This window comes from Caretta caretta, chromosome 6 (genome assembly GCF_965140235.1).
Source record: "Caretta caretta isolate rCarCar2 chromosome 6, rCarCar1.hap1, whole genome shotgun sequence".
Taxonomy (NCBI): domain Eukaryota; kingdom Metazoa; phylum Chordata; order Testudines; family Cheloniidae; genus Caretta; species Caretta caretta.
This window is the reverse complement of record NC_134211.1, coordinates 17,452,457-17,476,691: the sequence shown is the minus strand read 5'-3', so window position 1 is coordinate 17,476,691 and position 24,235 is coordinate 17,452,457. Positions and strand designations below refer to the sequence as shown.

The 24,235-nt window shown below is 49.1% G+C and overlaps 1 protein-coding gene across 1 annotated transcript in view; it reads left to right on the top strand.

Annotated features, from left to right (window-relative positions):
- The window catches only part of ANO9 (anoctamin 9), a 41,940-nt gene extending 30,514 nt beyond the window's left edge, over nt 1-11,426 (top strand). Inside the window, exons 20-25 of the mRNA XM_075129293.1 lie at nt 478-630; nt 1,244-1,391; nt 3,340-3,459; nt 4,086-4,179; nt 6,177-6,289; nt 7,732-11,426. Coding sequence (XP_074985394.1) covers nt 478-630; nt 1,244-1,391; nt 3,340-3,459; nt 4,086-4,179; nt 6,177-6,289; nt 7,732-7,759 — 656 coding nt within the window. The 3' untranslated portion in view covers nt 7,760-11,426. The remainder of the gene's footprint in view (nt 1-477; nt 631-1,243; nt 1,392-3,339; nt 3,460-4,085; nt 4,180-6,176; nt 6,290-7,731) is intronic.
- Nucleotides 11,427-24,235: the final 12,809 nt, after the last annotated feature.

Here is a 24,235-nt window from a genome sequence, read left to right as displayed (position 1 = left end):
GGCAGGTAACTGTGCGGCCTGGGAAGGATTTGTGCCTCAGGGACGGCCAATTCCTTTCCTGCCCTGTCCCGCCCTTGCTTCTGGTAGCATTTGGGTACTGGCTGTGACCACTAGCTACTACTCTCCCCTCTCCTCCCCCCATCCCTGTTCAGCTAAGGAGCCTGCACTTTGGGGAATGGGGGCAGAGTCCAGGTCTCACCCCTCTGGGATCACTCCTGCATTGATGGCATTGGAGAAAGTAGAACTGGGCGTGCAGCTCCTGATTCTCTCCCCCACCCGCCCCGCCCTTCTATGGCTACAGCCATGAAGTGAGCAGATCACACGGAGGGCTAGAGGGGGAGTCTGACTCATCCTCTCACATTGCCATGCCAATATCCGGCTCTGAGGCATCGCGCATACAGGAAGTACTTGGACCTGTGGTCTAGCTGGATGTCCCCACAGCTCCCTCATGGTACCTGTGCTTCGTCCTGTTCTCAGTGATCCAGTACAGCTTCACCACCATCTTTGTGGCTGCCTTCCCCCTCGCCCCGCTACTGGCCTTCTTCAATAACCTCTTTGAGATCCGGCTGGATGCCATCAAGATGGTGCAGCTGCACAGGCGCATAGTGCCTAGGAAAGCCAAAGACATCGGTGAGCAGGGGTCAAGGGGAGGGGCTCTCCATGAAGAGCATGGGCCCAATAAAGAAGGCACTATGGGGAGGGGGGGAAGGGCTAATCTTACCCCAAGACTTAACAATGGCACTAACTACTGCAGCCGACTCTTTCCCTAAGTCATGGTGCCAGAACATTTGTCTGCTCCCGTTTCTGCTGTTCCAGGGGACAGTTAGAGATAGAGGGTGCATTTGAAGAGCTGGGGGGAAGGGGCAGGACTGGAACAGCAGGGGGGCTGTAAGTCGGGACTGAGGCGCATTGGTAGAGGTATGGGTAGAATCTAGATACACTTTGCTTTGGCCAAGAACGCATTGCTAGTTCCTCACGTTCATACGCAGCCCGTCCGCCCGCCTCAGTGGGTGGATACTGTACTGGGTAAGGCTCATCATTGTAGTGCTCTTACTGATGCACGGCTGCTGTGCTGGGCCACCACGCTGTGCCCCACAGAGCACAACTCCAGAGATCAGCCTGGTCAAGCCCAATCCTCCTCCCATTCGTGGCAATGGCAAAGCTCGCAGAGCAGTGTCCTGGCCACCAATGCAGCTGTGGGCATGCCTAGCTGGGCGTGTCTCTGACTTCTGTTCTCTTTCAGGCATCTGGCTGCAGGTTCTGGAGGCCATTGGTATTTTGGCCGTCATTGGCAACGGCCTGGTGATCGCCATCACCTCAGACTTCATCCCCATGCAGGTCTACAAATACACGTACAGCCCCTGCAAGCTGCAGAACCGCACTGATATCAAGTAAGTGTCACCCCACAACTGCCACAGCCTTTCCAGAACCGCGGCCACCTTGCTCGCTTTCTGTGTCTGAGTGAGCCTGTCCCTGCTGCGCGGGGAAAGCCATCTCTCCCAGCACCACTGGGCGGCAAAGCCCAGCCAGGACCTTGGGAGCTCTGCTGCTACCCTATGTTCCCTCTCGCTCCTTGTGGCTCTTGGGATGGTCCCCACGAGTTCCGGGAGCTGCAGCTGCTCCCAGGGTTGAGCGTTCCCTGTAGGATGTGAGGCTGCATGGTCTTCCCAGCAGTCCTTGCTCTAAGACGCACAGTAGGCTATTGGGAAGCCTGCAGAGGGATAAAGAACCAGCCAGATTTGGCACAGGTGAGGTAGTGACCTCTAGAGGGACGAGCAAGAACTGCAGCCAAAGTTATTTTCCACTCCCATTTCCTCAGAGCAGATCTGTTGACAAGTTGGTATCTGCTTTGTACACAAATAATGCAAACACCTGCTAATTGTGCTCAGATGACTACCAAAAAGATACCCATTCACTGGCTGCTGGCCGTTCTGGCTATTCAGACTAATTAATGCCTACTTTTGAAATACACTAAAGTAATCCACACAGAAATCCATAGGGAAGCTCTTACATTTTGTGTAAAAACAGCTGTTAACTGCGGCTGTTAGCGCTGCAAGAGTGCACTTGGTCGTGTTTTTCACACTGGGCTACCCGCTTCCTACAATGTGATCTAATTCTCTACATGCGGAGTCAATAATTGATTGTTTTAATTGTGTGGTTTGGTCAAGCAGTAAAAGAGTGGATTAGTCCCAGCCTGGAACAGTCTCTCAACCCCTCTCTAAGAAGCACCCTCTCTCTCTCCTTCCACTCCTCCCCCCACTACAGAAAGGATGTGGACAAATTGGAGAGAGTCCAGCGGAGGGCAACGAAAATGATTAGGGGCTGGGGCACATGACTTATGAGGAGAGGCTGAGGGAACTGGGCTTATTTAGTCAGCAGTAGAGGTGGGGGGGGTGGGATTTGTTAGCAGCCTTCAACTACCTGAAGGGGGGTTCCAAAGAGGATGGAGCTAGACTGTTCTCAGTGGTAGCAGATGACAGAACAAGGAGTAATGGTCTCAAGTTGCAGTGGGGTGGGTCTAGGTTGGATATTAGGAAACACTATTTCACTAGGAGGTTGGTGAAGCACTGGAATGGGTTACCTAGGGAGGTGGTGGAATCTCCATCCTTAGAGGTCTTTAAGGCCTGGCTTGACAAAGCCCTGGCTGGGATGCTTTAGTTGGGGTTGGTCCTGCTTTGAGCAGGGGGTTGGACTAGATGACCTCCTGAGGTCTCTTCCAACCCTGAGATTCTATGATTCTAAATCCCACCCCCTTAAATTGCACTGCTCCAAAAATCCATCCCTTCTCCCTTTTCACCAACAATCTCTCCTCCCTGTGCATTCCATGCCTTGTCTTGTCTCTGAGTTGGATCCTGCACAAGGTGGTGTGTCCTCCATTCCCTTGACTTCACTGGGAACTCGGGGTGCTGGGCAACATCCAGAATCAGCCCTTTACATTGCTCTCTGGGATGGGGAATGTTTCTTGAGCTATAGGCCCATTCATGCCGGGGCCTGAGCACGTCCTGGGAGTTAATTAGAGCCCTTGGCCCCCACGGGAGTTGAAGGTGCTCAGCACTTTGCAGAGACAGTTCTTATGCTTAGGAAACACTGTGTAATTTTATGATTTTTAATAAGCAGCTCTGAGGCCTTGTTCCTGCACCATCAAAGTCAATGGGGCTTTTGCCATTTAATTTCAACAAGAGCAGGATCAGGACTTAGATTCCCACCCTGAAAAGAACTGCCTGGAAGCAAGCTAAAGATGCCCATCTCTTCTAATCCTCACCTGGGTATCCTTGCCTGGACGACCCCATTGGAGTACTATTAAGCCACTGTCTAGTGCCATGTTTTCTCCCTATGCAGCTGTTTGACAGGTTACATCAACAACAGCCTCTCGGTGTTCCGTGTCCAGGACTTTGAGAGGCAGATGAAGCTGCCCGAAAAGCTTCCAGATTTTATGAGGAGTGAGATCACAGAATGCAGGTAAAAGGGGACAATAGCATGGATCATCATCCAGTCACACATGTCCATAGGTGCTGGAACTAGGGGTGCTGGAGGTGCTGCTGCACCCCCTGGCATGAAGTGGTTTCCATTATATACATAGTGTACAGTTTGGGTCAATGGCTCTCAGCACCCCCACTATACAAATTGTTCCAGCACCCCTGTACACATCCTCACAGTAATACCCTCCCTCCCATCCCCAACAAATATTGCAAATATCGTCTACAAAAAATATCTTGAATGTTTTAAGGTAACATTGGCATGCCTCCCTTCAGCTCCCACACTTACTGGGAAAGCGAAAGACAAGATCTGTAGCTGGTGTAAATCAGTTTGGATCCCCTGAAATCAATGGATCTATGCTGCTTTACGCCAGCTGGGGATCTGTGAGTGGACAACGGAATGGTCAGCTGGAGGAAGCCGTATTGCCTCAGCCGTCTATACCTGAACTGAACAAGGCTGCCCTGGGGCCAAGAGGGAAAGGGAGTAAATGAACCAGTAAGCCTCTCCTGTGACTCACAGTTAGGGGGGGGCGGAAAGATGGACTGTGACCAGTGGGGGATGGGATTTGATGGGCAGTGTACACAGAGCTGATGGGTGTTGTCCTGTAGGTACCGGGATTACAGGAACTCTGATGACTACAACTACTCTGTTCAGTTCTGGCACGTTTTCGCAGCCCGGCTCGCCTTCCTTATTTTGTTTGAGGTGGGTGCTGTGGATGGTGGTTCTGGGGTCAGCATGGGGAAGGAGACTGAGGCGGTGGGGGAAAGAGAGTCACACATTCTTCCCTGGGGAGTGATTGGGCAGTGGAGAGTGTGAGCATGCTTGGCTGGGCACTCTGAGGGTGCTGCTTCCGCACTGGCTTCCTTCTCTTGTCCCCCGCCTGACCTCTTCAGTGAGGCAATTAGCTCCTTTATTTTGGCACTGCCCCTTTGCTCAGACTCTCCCCCGTGTTCTCCTGCACTCACCCACACTGTCATAATGTTATACCAATTAATAAGATCCTGATGGTTTTTATTTTAAGGGGATAAGGCAAAATGTCATGTTTATTGTGAATACAGAAAGAATCATAGTAAGCCGTCAGTTATACCTATAACATTCCATTCAATTTCACATTCATTCACACGGTCATTTATACACACACAGGTTCTGCAAGGATGTTATCATAGTTACCAGCCTTAGAGTTGCTCGTGCCAAGCCACTGGCCAGGTGGCCTGGACACAAAGAGGGAGCAGGGCCTTATCAGATGCGCATCTGATGCTCCTAGAAGTTCGTTTGCAGAATCAGACCCAAAGTCCTGAGTCTTCAGGGTCTGTTCTTACAGGAATCCATCCTCATGTATTTGCCTCGTCATGCTGTTCTCATGTTTGAAGTGGTAATCAATGACTGGTCTCACGCAGATGACACAGCAATGACGGAATGACAGTATGTTCTCTTGTTCTTCGGCCCTCCTGTTCTTGGGGCAAGTATGCCCTTAGGGTTATCAGGCTATCTTGTCCACTGTATTTTTCAGCCAGATGGTCCTATTTTAAGGCTGGCACCTCAACCTTTAATCTTTCGTTCCTCATTAAATCATACATACAATCACACTCCAACGTATATCTTGTCACATCTGCATTCTATCACCTACTCATCCTTTAACATAACCATTCTAAAATCAGTCTGTAAGACTTCAATAAGTCTATTCATCCCACTTGTTATATCTAAAAGGAAACTAACAAGATAAGCATGCAAGAGTGGGGGGTTCACACATCTTATTCCAGAGTTCAGAAAAACAAAGTTATACCAGCCATAAAGGACAGCTGTTATCTTGTTACTTTTAGAACAATCTCTTTGTCTCTGGATGTGCTTCTACAATTAAAACTGATCTTGTAAAACTAACAGGCAATTTCAATCAACAGACTCAGCAGGGTGGCTGAGAAACATGTTTCTTTCTAATGGTCAGGCCAAATTCTGGGGTCTGCTGTGGAGTCACTTTTCTTAAATTTCTTATATCAGAAATATACCAGTTATCAATCTAGTCCAACAATCGCTTTCCCTCTCCCCTACCCCTGTGCCCCTGCTGACAATCACTCACTCCTGCTGTTAGTCCCTTGCTCACTTGCCAGTTGCCCTTTAGTCACCTGGACATGGCATTGCCTAGCAGGAAAAACAGCCACTGCCCTTGGCTGGAGCAAATTAGGGCAGCTTCAAGTCAGCTGTGCTGGGAGTGGTACCATTGCAAAGCTGGCATTTCAAAAGGGAGTGTGGGGTGCAGCCAGAGTCAGACAGAAAGCTAAGAGAAACCAGGGACTGTGGGTCCTCATGGCCTGATCTGCCACCCTCTCTGGCCCAGGTTTCCCAGGACTGGAATGAGGGGGGGTTTGATGGTTTGGGGGGGTCCCGTAGTAGCCTGTATTCGGGGCCCTAATGGGAGGCATTACCCCATAAATCATCCCTGGATGCAGCACTCTGTGTGTGTGTGTGTGTGTGTGTGTGTGTGTGTGTGTGTGTATTTTGATTCCGATCGAACTCCCACTGAAGTCAATGGGAATTGGATTGGGCACTGGATTGGCTCGCGTACTTGGTATATGCCAATGTAGCAGTTGAGCATGGCCATGGAGCTATTAGTCCTTGCTAATCATTGCTGGGTCACTGATCACAGCTCGTCTCCCCTGAGAACGGGTTCTGACTGCATGGTGGGCTCTGCTTGCTCATTTCAGCACGTGGCTCTGTGCATCAAGTTGATTGCAGCCTGGTATGTACCGGACATCCCCCAATCGGTTAAGAATAAGCACCTGAAGAAAAAATATGAAAATCTACAGAGAGAACTCAGGTTGGTGTATTGTCCTAGGAATAGCTGTGAAGGGTCCTGGAAGGCAGTGTGATCTAAAGCAGGAGACCTGGCTTCTTGTCCTGATTGGCTGTGTGACCTTGGGGTTAGTCACTGCACCTCCTCTGCACAGATTCCATTAATAGTAGCTGCTCTCCCTCAACCACCGCTCCACTCAAAGGGCTACTCTGAATAGGAGTGGGCAGAGCAGAAAGGTGGAACAGAATGGTCTCTGGTGGGGCTTGACAACAGCTTACGTTCTGCCTAGGCTGGAGTCAGTATAAGGGATGATAAATGGTCTGTGTTGGCCAAGTGTCCTCTTTACTCCACGGGCAAAGCCTAGGCATCCTAGGGTCTTAACTACCAATTCTACCACAGGTCAACCTCCTGACATCTAACCTGCCTGTTCAGTAGAGGAGGTGTGAGATGGAGGCTGGTGGCATCTGACCTCTTAGAAGAGAGTCCTGCAAGCATTGGTTAGCCTCCCAAAGGAAGCAGTGGAAGCACTATCTGGGTTTCACTTAAAACTAGACTGGGGAATAGAAGGTGCAATCCATCCTTGGCCCCTGGAGGCTGGATTAGCCCAGTGATTCTCCAGTTTTTTCATTCTGGAAACGGCCTCATGCAAGAGACAGAGTGCACCTCTGAGGGATCCGCCTGCCCTCCCAATCCCCCCCATGCTTGGCTAGCCACATTCCTCATTCTGCAGAGCATGAGGGAGGGCTCCACAGCCCTTTACTAATCCATAGACCACAGCTTGAGAACCCCTGGATTAGATGACTCAAAACTAAAGATGGTCAGAAAATTTGGGATTTTGGGGACGGGACTTCCCCCTCCAGAAAACTTCCACAGAAATGAACATTTCTCAACTTTCCATGGAAAAATCTTGACTTTTTTGGTGAAAAGTCAAAATTTAAATATATCTGCTGAAAACTGAAGAAATGCTGCTGTAATGCCAATGGGAACTGTAGTTCAGATGCGTCATGCTGCCATTCTCCTTTGCGGGTTGGACTGTATTTCACATGGAGCTCCACAGTCTCCCTCTATTAATAAAGGGAAGTGGTAAGTCATGGGAGTCCCAGATCCTGTTGCATTATGGGAGATGTAGCCCAGCTAGGAAACCCAGCCCGCAGAGGAGAATGCGGACATGGGGGAACAAAACTACAAGTTCCAGGAGACACTGTGATGGTATATCCAAATCAAAATATGTTAGCTTTCCACAGTTTGGGTTTTTTTCCAATATAATCTAAATTTGCTGAGACTAGCAGACTCTTTCCACAAAAAGCCTTTTAATTGAAACCCTGCTTGCCAGAGTAAAATAGCTTTGCTAGAGTATTTTCGACCAGCCTTTCTCACTGGTTCTTACTCATCTCAATTTTGATTGTTCTGTTCAATAACTCTGCTGGTGTCACTGGAACAACCTGGATTGTTTCTGTATCTTCCAGCATAATGGATCGCTCTACAGAAGTGTAGCAAGTCACTGCGCACATGGTAGGGGGCAGAAGCAGAGACTGCAGACCCAGTATCCAGCAGGACAGTGCTGTGGGCTTTGGAGGCACTATACAGGCACCTCCCACAAACCTTGCAACTGCAGTTCATTCTCTCCTGTTGTTTTGGACTTTGCCTCTTAACTGTGGGGGAAACAATGCAATGGTAAACTTGCATAAGCAGATCCTTTAGAATCTCAGTGTGGCAGGGAACAAGAGGGTATCTTTAAGAAATGCTGCATTTCAAAGATGTCTCAGAGCTGGGCGGAAACCTTTGCAGTGTTGGCCAAACATAACACTTTGTCCGATTTTTCAAAGAAGCCTAAAAAGGGCTAGATTTTTTTGCTGAATTTGTCATGCTTTTTCACCATCAGGGGCAGACACGATTTTACCCCTGCACCCACCTCCCACATTGCTAAGAGGAAATACCATACAAGGCCCAAGTCTATGGGGATGGGTGGGGTTACCCTGTCTGCTGTACCAACATTGTCCCCAGTTTGGAGGGACGGTCTCTGTCCAGCTGACTCTCCTTCCTATCCTATGTCTAAGACCTATTTCTTGATTAGATGGAATTGATCTCGAGAGACCAGATTCCTGACTGCTGATCCCTGGTTCTTACTGTATTGATGTGAGACCTTGTGCAAATTAACCTCTTAGGTGCCTCAGTTGATGTAATGGGGCAGACACCTATCTACCTCACCTGGATACTGTGCAGCTTAAATAATTAATATCTAAAGCACTTTGAGGCCTTGTCTACATTGAGAATTTGCCCTCATTCCATTACTCGGTGACCAGCCACTGCAAACTCCAAGTACACACAAGGAAATACTGTGTTTGGCAAGGGTGGAGCTCATCTCAGTTTCAAACAGCAGTTAGTTCCACTGAAGCAGAGTGAGGCTCTTCTTAGCTGTATATGGGATTTGCTCTGGCGCAGCGAGCGACACCAATTGCTGGCCTATGTAAACCAGCCCTTGGATCCTTTCAGAGATCCTGTGTTAGCATTTCATTCAGTCAGGCTAATCTACGGCAGGCAACCTGGCTTTATCTTCAGTAGTTCATTTTAATCCTTCACTTGTCATTAAACTGGGCTCACTGGCTGGGCTGTGGAGTAGATTGCTTACTTTCTCTATCCCCTTTGTATTTCATATGTCTCACCAGTCCTCCTCCTTCCAGTGGAGACCCTCAGTGCTCCAGTACACCTCCATCACCCAGAAAGCTGCTCTTCTCTCTTTTACTGAAGTGATCACAGCCGCCGCCTAGCTAGGTGGAGGGAACAGGGGGAGTGATCTTAAAAAAAAAAAATAATAATGGGGGGGGGCCACCCGCTGTGGCGCTTTTACTCACCCAGCAGCGCTCCGGGAGCGGGCCCTCACTCATTCCGGGTGTCTTTGGCGGCACTGAAGGTCCCGCCCCTGGAGTACCGCCGATGACCCAGAGCGCCGCCGGGTGAGTAAAAGCGTTGCGGGGAAATTTAAAAGGCGCCAAGACATTGACAAGGCGCCACTTGCGCTCAGTCCGGGAGCGGCCACTGCCCCGCTCCCCCCCCAGCTACGCCACTGGATCACAGTAGTTCCTCCTATGGGTAAGGGTGCAGAGCAGGGCCTTACCCTAAATCTCCTACATCCCAAGCAAGTACCCTAACCACTGGACAGTAATGGGGTAGGGTGGTTCCCTCTCTTAAACCCTGCGCTTGTTGGCACTTCACTCCTGGCTAGTTTAGGCCACTCCCCGCTAAGCTGGCTGGCTTCAGAAGATCCCTTCCATAGGCACCTAACTCTCCCTATGCCCTTGTATGGGGAGCCTGAGCACCTAGCTCAGGGTGATGATTCCACGAGGTGGCAGGCTGCCTGAGAGCTAGGCATTACAATGCTTAGGTACCTTTGTGGATCGGGGCCCTTGTCAGCCTTCAATGAGGACTGACAGCTAGGTTGGAAAAATGTTAGTGTCAGAGTCACAGAGCTAAAGCTCAGTTGGAACACGCCCAGTGGAAAACTCCTAAATCTGCAATTGCACGGGTAGATCCCAGTACTGCAGTGAATCTTGTGTGGGAAGATCCCTTCACACTAAGTGCCAGGGAAAGCTGGGGTCCACCGACTTGGAGCCTATTATAGGATCGGGGCCTTTTAACGGGGCCAAGCTAAACCTAAGTGAGACAGACTTAAACTCCTGCAACAAAGTTTCAGTGGTTTAGCTAAATTGGTTTAATTCATATATAGGGCTTGCCCACATGTGGGGGTTTAAAATCACATTAACATTAGCTAGTGAGCACTCAAATGACCTTCCCTGCCCACACATGCTGCAGTTCTTCCAAGTGGACTAACTGGCCCAGAAATACTTATTCTCCAATCACCTTTGAAAGTTCCTTGCATATTGAGGTAGTGCAGACTAACGTTGACATTCACGCACGCCTCATTTCACACTAGGTTGGCAGTATGCCAGCTTCTATCCGACTGTACTTTGCCAGGACCAGCCTGTCTGTTTACCTGTGTGCCCTCCACTGCTCTGGGGTCATGTTGCCCAGATCTCCCCTCCCTGTTCCAATGCTGGCAGGATGCCAGGAACAGTCCATTTGTTCCTGGAGTACAGCCCTCAAGCCTTCCAGCGGTGCTATTACTGCCATCTAATGCCTTATGCAGCAGCATGGAAACCTGCGGAGATCTTTGATTGCCTTGCCATCTGGAGAGACGCAAGGGTGCAGGCAGCACTTTCAAAAAAAAAAAATCACCAGAATAACGCAGTCTATGAAGACATCTCTAAATAGATGGCCCCAAAGGGTCACAGTAGGACCCTATTCAATGCCAGAGCACGAGCAAAGCACTGAAAAGCCACTACAAGAAAACGAGGGACAAAAGATAGACCTCTAGCAACGTGTGACCTGTCTTTACTATGAGACTTTTCTGCTGGGATGCCATTATTGGTGCAAATTCTGTATTTAGACAAGTCTTCAATGTGTAGTTTAAGGATTTTCTAGTTTTCTTAAATAATCAAGACAATTAAATGCAAATCCACTACCAGCCCTACCACATTAAGGCTGAGCAACAAAGCACTCGGAGACAGGACGTTCCAGACGTTGATTCTTGCTGTCGTCATTCCTGTTTTCCTTGTTCAATATCAGCTCTAAAAAAGTATGTATTTAATCTATGCCAGAAAGTATATGGCCTAAGCACAGTGACTGAATGAATCTTGCAGGCAAAAAACTCTTAGCTTTTCTAAGATCCTGATTTGTGAATTTTTGATTTGTCAGCCTTGTGCTAATGCTAGGTTCTACATTCGTTAGTCACATATAAGTGACTAGATTGTGAAACACGGCAGGGGAATCAAGCCCTGATTCAGCCTAGCATGCAGGCATGTGTGTAACTTTAAGCATGTGACTAGTCCACAGAAGTCCAATGTGGCCACTCCAGGGCCCCCCCATTCGACTTCAGTGGACTAGTCACATGCCTAAAATTACACATGTGCTTGTGTGCCATGCTGAATCAGGTCATTAATACAGCCATCGGCAGACTGATATGGCATTTAAAATATTTTCCTGGCCTCCCTTATTTTGGATGCCAGGTATGTTGTCCATATTTTAAAATGCTCAGTAATGGTGGCTTGAAATATTGTGCACTGATATTGTAATTTTTTTAATAAAGGCAGTTTTATACAATAAACTTTTTGTTTGTTTTTAAAAGATGTTGCTTCAGCTTATTAAGCAAAGAGTTGGGCTGGGTTTGGATGGTAAAGAACTGAAATGTGAAGGCCATTTTAAATATTGGCTTGAGGGCAGGACCGTGAACTTGTTAAAGTTGTTAGTCATTAAGGTATTGGCATGGGATGCGGGCCATCTGGGTCAGTTTCCAGCTTTGATACAAACTTCCTGTATGACTGGGGATGAGTCACTTCAGTAGAGATTTTCAAAGCTGCCCCAGGCATTTGGAGGTGCGGTGTCCAAATCTCTGAGCCAACTTTGGAAAGCTCAGCCTTTAATCCTGGTGTCAGTTTACCTATCTGTAAAATGGGGATAATACTTCCCATACTATTTAGGGGAGTTGTGAAAATACGTGTGTTAGTGTCTGGGAAGGGCTCAGATGATACAGTATGGGGTGGAAAATACATACATTGTGCTAAGCATTTACAAACTTATTAGGGTAACATTTTCAAAGCACTTGTGATGTAAGCCTGATTTACGCACAGGTTTTGTACCAATAATTATTTCAAAGAGGGTTGTTTGTTTTTAAATCTGAAATAGTTAGAACAGTACAATCCAGTGCTAAAAGGTGCTTATATCGGTATGGCTTTTTCCATATGGGAAGGGGAACAAGTTTTCTCTGTATGAAACACTTTTATATCAATATAACTGTGCCCACATTAGGGCTGTTGCAACTGCTTTTTTATGTACACTTGCACACTAGATCCTACTGTAGTGATATTTTTGGATTTGAAAGGGATCCCTGACACATTTTGCCCAGAGCGTTGAAATGCTCTTTCTGGCATTGGTGAAAGCTATTGTAAGTAGTTTTACTGAATTGGCTTAATACCATAAAATGCATTATGTTGGCTATGAATACTAACCTCACATTTATATAGCAACTTTAATCCCAAAGCACCTTCACACAGTCAATCCTTCATGCATCACTGAAATGCAGCCACCTCTGAATTGCAACACTGTGAGCTGTACACAGTAATTCTACAAGCTTAGCACAGAAAGTAAGGAAGAATACAGTAGCAAATTGAGATGGCAGGGAGAATCTGAACAGGAGGATGCAATTAGTCAGACTCCTGTCTCTTTAGAGATGGCACCTCTAACAGAACACTGGCCACAAATCAGTACTGAGTGAGAGAGAAGAGTAATATGCAGAGTTTTATCACCACCACTTTTTGCCATGCTGGGTTTTCCTTGGAGGTATCCCTTTAATGTAAAGATCAGCCTAAGCCTGTTTAACTTGTAAAATCTGACAAACCCACAGCCCAACCTGGTACAGCTGCAGGTCATAACTTTTTATTTTTATTGTTGGGTATTTACTGCACTGTCTCAGGGATCACAGCTTCTGGTTTGGCTTCTCCATCTAAAAGCCATGAAGTGCTGAGGGTTAACTCAGCAGTGAGAATGGCAAGGCAGGGTAATAAATAGAAACAACTCCTAAGTACTAACAATTGCACAAGTGCACAGCTGGCTTATCTGAGCTTGCACAGCTTCAAAATACATTGCTCTGAGTCCACAGTGGTGCTTTTATTATAGTTACTGGGAGTTGCATGTACAAATCAAGGGCTGTATCTGATCCTGAGGTTCATACTCTACTCAGGGCCAGATTCTCAGCTGCTGTAAATCAATGTAGCTTTACTGAAGTCAACAGAGTTACTGATTTACATGAGTGAATATCACCCCTATCATCATCATGCAACCTTGGGGCTTTCAGTGGAATTGCATAGGAGAGCAAAATTTGTCCCTAAAAGCTTTTTTCTTTTCATTAGTCTAAGTTGCTGGAAAGGACTTTAGTATCTCATTCCCACCTTTAAGGAACATTGTGATGCAGGGTGAGATGCTGGCACCAAGCTCTTTAGAGGAGTCCATCATTTGGAGTGGGGAGGGAAGGGGGTGGATCTAACATTAATTGCCAGCATTCTTTGCCTTTCCACACTTATGGATAGAAATACCTCCTCCTGGCTGAATTCCACTCTCCTAATTAGGCGACAGGGAGAATACAGCAGCTATTAAAGAACCCATCTAACACAGCTAGAATTTTAGTTGATCCAATTCAGCAGGGATCAACTCAGAGACACATGCTGCTTTGTGTCCTCTTATGTTCTCTGTGGTGCTGACAACTTCGCACAATAAAAGTGGTTGATTCTGGAAGACAAGGCTTTCACTCTGGCAGTGAATTGTCTCTGCGCACAGGATGGGTTGCTATCATGCTCAGGAGCATGGAGCACTGAAAGGAAAGTTACACAGACCCAGGATGCTGGTTCAGAACCGTGTCTCCTGTCATCTGGCCCTTCCTTTCCTGCCTTAATTCAGCCCAGCTGGGTTCCCATGTTCATTTCCACCCACCCACCGCAGATCAGTGCCTCTTGGGAGCGGGGAGGCTCAATTTAAATCAGGCAGGTACCGCTAAACAGTTCAATGCTGATGGTTTTTCCTCACCACACAATGCAAGGCTGATGCTGACCATTATTTAAGGGCACCTTTTTAAGCAAAAAAATGGGGGTCCTGCTCCAGCACCCCCTGAATTCAGTGGCCCGAGTCCTGGCTCCTGCAGCCCGGGGGCTCATCCGTCCTACGTAGCTAGGTTTTTAGACCATGCCCATCCCCGTGGCCTCTGGGACCGAGGCCGGAGACCCCTGACCCGCCCTGCTGCCAGGGGGTCCCAGGGCTGAGCGGAGGTGGGGACGTCGGTCACAGGCAGCCCCTGGGGTGCAGTGGATGAGGCTCCTCCCACCTGCAGGCTCCCTAATCCCCTCCGCCAGGGCCAGGGCCCCGCCCCCGCTGCAGGCTGAGTCCAGCCAGGCACCTGCCGCCCCGCCCCGCCAGGTGAGCGCGTCCTGCGCCATAGGCTGGGCGGTGTCTGGGCGGGGCCACGGCTGAACCCCGCCCGGTGCATGCCGGGAGCTGTAGTCCCCTCCCCCTGGAAATCTCAGCCCCGGGGCTGCCGCGGGACTAGCACCCCAGAGTGCCCCGCGCGGGGCGGTGGCTGCTGGGAGGCGAGGAACCGCCCCTCCGCCTCCCTGGGCGCGGGTTCCCATGGCAACTGGGCGGTGCCTGGGTGCAGGTGCCAAGAAGCCTCCCCGCCCCCACCCACCGCACAGGCTGCCCCCGGGGTGGGGACCCCTGGATGGAGATAGGTAGGAGTCACCCCGGTCACGGCCCTGTCCCCGGCCAGCGCAGCTCCCCAACAAGCCCTTAGTCAACCCAGCTGCCCTCAGACCCCAGTGCCACCTGCAGCCCCGCAAGGCCACCCACAGCCAGCCCAGCCCCCCAATATCACCCCCACCCAGATCAGCCCCCAACACCCCACCACAGCCAACCCAGCTCCCCACAGCCCCCCCTGCCACCTGCAGCCACCCCAGCATCATCTGCAGCCCCCCAGCTCCCCAAGGCCACCCACAGCCAACCCAGCTCCCCACAGCCCCCCCTGCCACCTGCAGCCACCCCAGCATCATCTGCAGCCCCCAGCTCCCCAAGGCCACCCACAGCCAACCCAGCTCCCCACAGCCCCCCCTGCCACCTGCAGCCACCCCAGCATCATCTGCAGCCCCCCAGCTCCCCAAGGCCACCCACAGCCAACCCAGCTCCCCACAGCCCCCCCTGCCACCTGCAGCCACCCCAGCATCATCTGCAGCCCCCAGCTCCCCAAGGCCACCCACAGCCAGCCCAGCTCCCCACAGCCCCCCCTGCCACCTGCAGCCACCCCAGCATCATCTGCAGCCCCCAGCTCCCCAAGGCCACCCACAGCCAACCCAGCTCCCCACAGCCCCCCCTGCCACCTGCAGCCACCCCAGCATCATCTGCAGCCCCCCAGCTCCCCAAGGCCACCCACAGCCAACCCAGCTCCCCACAGCCCCCCCTGCCACCTGCAGCCACCCCAGCATCATCTGCAGCCCCCAGCTCCCCAAGGCCACCCACAGCCAGCCCAGCCCCCCAATACCACCCCCACCCAGATCAGCCCCCAACACCCCACCTCAGCCAACCCAGCTCCCCGCAGCCCCCCCTGCCACCTGCAGCCACCCCAGTGTCATCTGCAGCCCCCCAGCTCCCCAAGGCCACCCCCAAGCCACCCCAATATCACCCACAACCAGCTCAGCCCCCTAATATCACCCCCACCCAGATCAGCCCCCAACACCCCACCACAGCCAACCCAGCTCCCCACAGTCCCCCCTGTGCCACCTGCAGCCACCTCAGTGTCATCTGCAGCCCCCCAGCTCCCCAAGGCCACCCACAGCCAGCCCAGCCCCCCCACCCCCAAGCCACCCCAATATCACCCACAGCCAGACCAGCCCCCCAATGCTCTCCATAGCCAGATCAGCCCCCACCCCCAACACCCCGCCACAGCCAGACCACCTCCCCACAGCCCCCCCCCCCCCCCCCCGTGCCACCTGCAGATGCCCCAGTGTCATCTGTAGCCAGCTGAGCTCCTAAAGGCCAGCCCCAGCCAGCCCGGCCTCCTGCCGCAGGCCCCTAACACCCCCCACAGCCAGCCCAGCTCCCCACAGCCCCCCCTTCCCCACCCCCACCACCTGCAGCCACCCCAGGTCCCTCACCGCCAGTGCCACCCCACAGCTAGCCTGAGGGCTCTGCTGGGCCCCATAATGGCTAGGATTCCCTGCTTGCTTCTCCCCACTGGTTTCCTTGCCTGATCCCATCCCCCAGATTCACTGCCTTCTGCCATTCATACCCTGCCCGCTCCATGGGGATCCCTGCCCACCCAAGGAGTTCTCCACCGCTCCTTCCATTTTCCAGCACCACACCCACCCATGGAGTTCCCTGCTGCTGTTCCTTCCCCAGCCCCCAGTGTTCCCTACCACAGCATGCTGCCCTGCCCGTTTGATCCTTGTACTAGGAAGTCCTCGCTTTGCACTAGATCATCACCCCTTTGATGGCATTTTGTAGGCACCTCAACCTGGGAAGGAATCACTCTGCAGGGATGCCTTATTAATATTGGGATAGATCCAGATATACGGAGACCAGTTTTCAGAGTAGCAGCCGTGTTAATCTGTATCCGCAAAAAGAAAAGGCGTCCTTGTGGCACCTTAGAGACTAACAAATTTATTTGAGCATGAGCTTTCGTGAGCTACAGCTTGGCAACCCTGCGATGCTGGGCCCAACATGCTATGCTCCACTAGCAGCTGATCAAGGTGGAGCATAGCATGCTAGAAGGTGATGGTGGCACAATCTATGTTCTGTGGTTTGGAGCAGCTCTGGTGTTCCTGGCAGTGTTTGGTGATTAAAAGTATAAATAGTAATTAGAGATGAGCCTGATCCAAAACTCACCCTTCAAATGGTCCAGGTGTTGGGAAAATTTGGACCTGGATCCAAACATTACATCTGGATCCAATATGTTTCTGTAATGGGTGGAGCCAAAACCCTGGATCAGAATACCCTCAAACTTGGAAATAGCTAGGACGAAAGTGACATCCACTCTTTCAACTTAGTTTTATTTCTAATCGTGGAAGTTGAGAGCTCATATCCTGTCATTAGTGTTTTAAATAGAAAGCTGATGAGCAAGTGGCTCTATAGTGGAGAATGAACAGGCTATACAGCGAGATGGGAAGGACTGAGGTTCACCTTTCATATTTTGCTTTGAAAAAAACTGAAAGATTTAAAAAGTTTCATTATTTTTCTTCATTAAAGGGGAAAAGTTACTGACAGAGTACTAAAAAATTCTCTGGAAAAAGAATCACCCATTGAAACTGGAGTGTCAGTGTATTATTATGCACTTCGTATTAAATGCTTCATGCTGACATTTTATGTGGAAACTGGTTTCTTTTAAATTGAATTTCAGTGTAAGTTTCTATAAAATGAAAGATCGGAAATGAAAATGCTTTGAGGAGGATTGGTCAGTGAGGAAACTGCAGAATCGAAATGCAGCTAAATTGCAGGAGGGCAGGCTAATGTGGTCAGGTTTCTTAGAAAATGGGTTTGCCTGGTAGCTAGCCAACGTGGTGAGCTTTGCGAGTGAATCCACCACGCATACAGACGAAGTGCACAATCAGGCATGAGGATGCCACCCACCATTTTTAAATGCTGTGTGTTGCTAAAAGCAACGTTTGTCAGGGAGCTTTAGAGGAGCAAAGAGCAGTTCTTTAAAAATCCAGCCTTTGAAAAGCTAAGTGTGTACTCACCACCCATTCCTGCCACACCAGATATTTTAGCCTCTGAAATTCCCTAAGATTTACTCTCTTGAGTTTCTCCGTGTTTCGTTCTTCAGAGATTCATTTGTGTTTTTAAAAAACAGAAATACTGGTTACAGAGACACGGTGAACTCAGATTTTTGTAAAAACTTGTTTTACAATTTTTTGCTAACTCAAAACCAAGAAAAATGCACTGCTTGGACACTGTGGCGATTGGCAAGCCCTATATGTAGCTGCCAGGTTTTATGCAGTTCCACAGGTGACATTTTACGAAATGTAATGAGCTAATTAGCATATTTACAAACAGTTTGCATATGACTCTAACTTATGATCAATACATCCTGCCCCAAGCAGTGGAGCTGAACAACACTTGACAACTATGAGAGCTGACATAAGGACTCTATGCTAGCCATTTGTAGCCTCGTGCCTAGTGGTCATGTCAAGGAGGGAGGGGTATGGCCAGGTAGGGGACATGGCTTGAGTGCAGCATGCAACAGATATAGGGGATATGGGAAGCTGAGCTCTCTAGTTTTCATCATACTTAGATCCCCAGATGCTCTAGAGCAGGGGTCGGCAACCTTTTAAAAGTGGTGTGCCAAGTCTTCATTTATTCACTTTAAGGTTTCGTGTGCCAATAATACATTTTAACATTTTTTAGAAGGTCTCTCTCTGTAAGTCTATATATCATATAACTAAACTATTGTCGTATGTAAACAAGGTTTTCAAAATGTTTAAGAAGCTTCATTTAAAATTAAATTAAAATGCTGATCTTATACCACTAGCCCGCTCAGTCCGCTGCCAGCTTGGGGTTCCATTCACCTAGGCCGGCAGCAGGCTGAGCAGGGCCTGCGGCCGGGACCCCGGCTGGCAAGGGGCTGGCAGCCAGAACTCCAGACCGGCAGTGGGCTGAGTGGGGCTGGCGACCAGGACCCTAGACCGGCAGTGCTCTGAGCGTCTCAGCCCGCTGCTGTTCTGCGGGTCCATCCGCCGGCTCCTGCCAGCCAGGATCCTGGCTGCCGGTCTGGGGTCCCAGCCCTGTCCACATAGAGTAGGTACCTACCTTCTCCCTGGTTCTAGACATTCTCGTCCTTTCTCTGCACTGAGATGAGGGTGGGAGTGCACTGAGCACAGGGCTGGGGGTGAAGGAGCAGGCTGGGGATTGGGGTGCAGGGCCTGACCAGGAGCTAGAATGAGGGAGGGGGCTCAGGGTTGGGGCAGGAGGTTTAGGTGTGGAGCGCTTACCTGGGCAGCTCCCATTTGGTGCAAGGGGTGCAGGTGGGAATGTGGGTATGTGTGTGTGTGCAGGAGCTCCCGTTTGGTGCTCAGGGTGGGGGTGGGGATGTGGTGGGTGCAAGAGTCAGTGCATGGGGTGTGGGGGAGCTGGGTATGTGTGGGGGGTGCAGGAGTCAGGGGGTGTGTGAGGAGGGTGCAGGAGTCAGGGCGGGGGGCTGGGTATGTGGGGGGGTTCTGGAGTCAGGGCTGGTGTTGTGGGGGGAGTGCAGGGGTCAGGGCACGGGGCTAGGGTGTGTGGGGGGTACAGGGGTGAGGGCGGAGGGCTGGGGGTTGTGGGGGGGTGCAGGAGTCAGGGCAGAGGGCTGAGGGTGTGGGCTGGGGTCGTGGGAGTGCTCCCAGCCCCCTGCCCTGAGCGTCTCACGGCAGGGGGCTGGAGGGGATATGCCCTGATTCCACCCCCCTTCTCCAAGGTCCCCGGAGCAGAGAGCACGAGCATGCTGCGGCTCCGCTTTTCCCCTCTGTAGCAAGAGCCGCCAGCTGATCGGCTGCAGGGAGGGAGAGAAGGAGGGGCAGGAACCCAGCACGCTGGGGGAAGAGGTGGGGGGAGGGGGAAGCTTGCCTGCCCTGCAAGGAGAGAGCAATGGGCCGGGCTGGACAGGATTTTTAATGGCACATCCCCGGCAGACAGCAGCGTGCCATTAAAAATTGGCTCACGTGCCATCTGTTGCCGACCCCTGCTCTAGAGTATGAGGAGCACAAGTGTGATTTAAAACCTTTGCTCCCTGTTCCTGCCCCAACGACAGAAACAAAGTAACTGAAAATTGGGCCCATTGTCTTCAGAGCTCTCTGCAAATTACTTAGCACACTCTTGGTGCTATCTAACTAAATAATATGAACAAAAGCAAAGTCAAACTCGAGTGTCATTGTCCTAGCTAATAGAAGTGCAGAGAACAAACATAGAAATAAATAAGTCACAGGAATAGTGGGAAGATTTTTAACATTATTCCAGTTTTAATAATTTACAATCCACCACATTCCTTTACCTGCATTACTAAGTGGACACTGACAGTAAATACATTCATTGATCATGCTTTCATATGGGAGTGAGGCAATACACACTGCTCCCTCCCACTGCCAATGGCGTGTGGGGTTAGAGGGAGAGTCCTGACTTTGAATGAGATGTAAAGCTAAATGCCTCATCGTTGGTCATTAACAAATATCCAAGGGCACTTTTTTGCAAGAGTAGGGGTGTTACCCTGGTGTATTGACAAAGTTCAAATTGGAATAGTTACAATCTGCCTTCATGAATCCCCCCTTAGTTTCACTTGGACACGGTATCTTCCTTACTTCCTGCCCTTAACTATTGGGTAGGGTTGCTGTGTGCTGTTAAAAACCTGCTGTTTTTAACCCCAGTGATGGCTGCATTTCAATAGTGAATGGAAGGACATGTAAGTAGGGCATGATCCTGCAAGATGCTGAGCACCTCCAATGAGATGCTGAGTGCACTCAGTTCCCATTGTCTTCACTGAGAGATGAGTATTCAGCTCTTTGCAGGATTGGGCCCAACAGTTTGTAAAGTGCATTGGGATGAAAGACACTGTGTACAAATTTAGATCTAGGGCTACATGTTCTGTTGGTATAACTCCATTGAAGTCAACAGAGTTACACCAGAGAATCTGGCCCCTCATTTTAAAATTTATTTGAACCACTTACAGTTTCTTCAGAAGTTCCCTCCCCTGAGGATCAGAGACTTAGGGAAGGGACATCCAGTTTTGTGTTTGGAGAGAAAAGCTGGCATGTAGCATTGCTGAAGCAATCAGCTGAAGCCATGCTGTGCCATCCCATAGTTCTGAGAGAAGACACAATGTAGGCTGCAAACAGAAAAGAACAGTAGGTGTGACATGTCTGACCCTGAGGCTCAGAGCTCTGCAAAAAGCCAATCACAAAGTTGCCTTTGAAAAGGCTGGTAAAGGCATGAGAACTGCACTGTCATCTTTAATCCTTTTCTATTGGATTATTTTTGACAGGTGTGTAACTCACCCGCTTATTGTTTAACAAATCCCATCACGTTTTGTACAGTGATGCAGGATATAGCCACATGCGCATGCCCAGGGCTGCTTGTGGAGATCACGGGCTGTCTACATACATATCAGTGTTCCAGAATAAGAGATAGGACAGAAGAAATTTCACTCAGGTTAGACCCCAGGCAGTGGGGAAGGGTACACAGCATTAAACTCACCAGCATGATTGGCCTTAATTGGCCCCCTCAGCAGAGTGCAGTGACTACTGAGCCATGGACACTCAACTTCCCTCCCACTCTAGAAGTGGACCCTACATATGAGGGTTGAGGCCCAGTGTGCAGGAAGCTTGCACTGCTGCTGCCCTGGCCAAACAAGACATCAGTCTCCTGAGCTGTCAGTCTGGCAGCATTCACCAACACTAAATTCACAAGGACAAAATCTTTTAACCAGGAGTGGAGTTCATCCCCTACCAGCTGCTCTCCACTTCCCTTACTTCCCTGTCATGTTGCCTTCCAGAGCATAACAAAGGGTCAAACTGAGAGACCGCCTCTCCCCACTATGACAGGACCTACATCCTTTTTCACTCTTTGCTTACGCCCAGATTTGTGCTCATTCAATGTGCCTCTGTTTTAAAGTACCCAATTTAACACCTAGGGCCCAGTTTCCAGAGATGCCAGAGATCCCGTTAACTTCAGATCAGCTCTAGATGACACCAAGTTAACACCACTAGTGGCTGGTGTCTGTTAGCATTCCCTCCAGTGGGAGGCCAAGACATGCTTCTAGAGGACTGTGCTTATCTGGCTGTACTGACATTTTCTGAATGCCAAAGTCATCCAACTTTTTTTAAAAAGAAAAATGATTTTGCACCATTAGTGTCATTCCATAACCCTGCATATTAAAAGATTCATGGATTTAGCTAACCCCAATCTGTATTTCTTGCTTCCCAATAGAGCTGTAATATCTGTGACACACTTTGTAGTCAAGTGGGATGGAAAAAATATCCCCTTAATAACCAGTTTTATTGCTTAGCCATAAGTGCTTTGTCTCTGCATGGGTAGGGAGTTGGAGCCCAGAGAATAGATTATTTTCTCATTATTAAATTCACAGTGTTGAATAACTGAGAACAGCAAATACAGATGTGGGAGAGAGAGTAACACATTTTGCAAGCCAAGGAGCACGGTACAATGAAGCAGAAGCTTCTGTTATAGAAGCTAAAATACCATACATACAAGACACACACATCTGTGACTAAAGCCTGGTAGGCCACTGGAATGCAAAGACACTATGTAGGCTACCATTTGTTATCAGATACCTTGAAAGCAGGGGTCAGCTGAACCTGTTTGCTGCAGGTGGGAAAGATAACTATTTCACTGTTGGCTTCTGTCTTGTGCTTGAAAATCCAACCAATAGGTTTTGGTTTTTTTTAAATTAAAAGGGTGAGATTTTCGAGATTTTTTTTCAGTATTGGCCCAATTATTCCCACTGAAGTTTTACCAAAGACTGCATTTAGACCAATGATGGGCATTTTTGAAAATTCCATCCTTAATCTCCGTTTGCAGTGTTGTAGCCGTGTTGGTCCCAGTATATTAGAGAGACAAGGTGGCTGAGGTAATATCTTTTATTGGACCAGCTTCTGTTGGTGAAAGAGAGACAAGCTTTCAGGCTCACACAGACTTGCAGAATTGCTCAGTGTAAACTCAGAAAAGCTTGTCTCTTTCACCAACAGAAATTGGTCCAATAAAAGATATTATCTCACCCACCTTGTATCGTTAATTTCCATCAGCTTTTAGGGTTGCAAAGATAACCTTTAAAATATGATCTACTTGTAACCGGCACAGTAGTGTCTGCCTGAGTCTGCAGAGAGTCTGAAGCGATAACTCTGAGAAGTGTGATCTTAGTTGATTCTGAAGTCTAAAGATGCTATGTAATATGCCAGCATTGTTAACTATTTCACTGTTTATCAAATCTTGCAAGAAAGACAGATGATCATTTAATGCACAATCCTGCACCAGTTAAGGTCATTGTGAATTTTACCATTGGCTTCAATGGGAGCAGATTTGGGCCTTTATTGAAGATCTCTCAATCAGCTCTGAGTGAAGTCTAACTTTGATGTGACAAATGGACAGAACTGAGATTATGAGAAGAGTTTAGGCAAATGCTGCCACTGGTATCATTTAAGCTCATCCCTGACTGAAAGATTGCATGCTTCCAGCATCAAGAGTTGCCATCCTTACAGCATAGCACATGCCCTATGGACTGTTAATAACACTTTTAATAACTATGGTCTACTGTGTGCTGTTTATCAGCTATTGTGGTTCACCTCAGAGGTGGCTGCATTTCACTGCTGGGTGAGTGCTCAATATAGATATACAAACTGTCAGTTTAAAAATTGTAAAATGCTTTTAAATCATTGAGGGAAAAAGATATAAATTTAAGATATTCGTGTAATAAAAGCTATGTTGGATCAGGCACTCTGTAAAGATATCTACTAATAAAGATCTTACATTGTTCCAGTTCAGTCCTTTCCCAGAATATTTCTGTAATTGGCCTTAATGATACATGATGTGGTGGGGGTATACTGCATTTGAACCTGTGCTGTTGTGCCCTACAAGCCAAGCTATAAACAGTTGGGACCCAGAGCTAAAAGCACCAGTAAGTCCCGATGACTTCAGTGGAGCTGTAGATACTCAGCGCCACTCTCAGAATCAGACTAATCACAAGTTTTGGCACGGTGTGTATGTGCAAATGATGCAGTGACTCACTGAATATATAGTTTAGTGTGTGGAATATGAAAAGGAAAAAAGAAAGCTTATATGAATGGCCATCTCTCTACCTGCAGCACTGGGCTTAGGAGATAATGTTACCGATCACATCACGTGCTGTATACAGGTTTAGTCTTGTCTCACTATCTCCATTTACTGCTTCTGCACTGGAAAGCAGCAGGCTCCTTGGGGTATTTTTTCTTCTTCCCCAGTGGTGGCAGCTTGACGTTAGCAAGTGCTGGAGTATCATGCGAGTCTGGGATAACTGGCTGAGCTCCACAAAGCAGCTGTATTCCCGCAGTGCCAGAGCCGTTGGAGAAAGTTCTTGTGCAGCCTGCCTCCTAGCTTTGCACGCAGCAAATCCCTAGTCATCTATTTTTCTGCCAACAGGTTGGGTGGGTTTTGTTTTATTCAGTGTGTGTAGGTTTCCTTTTCCCCATACCATTCAGGTGGAAAGGTAGGAGGAGCAATAGTGGCAGGTGGGAGGGAACTGGCTGTCCCTAGTGCAAGCCTGGAGGCTTGTGATTGGGGGGGAGAGTGGAACGAGCCCTTCAAGCACAAAATGCAGGGCATGGGTTGAACGATGAAAAAAATTACTTAACTGGCAGGGCCAGCCTA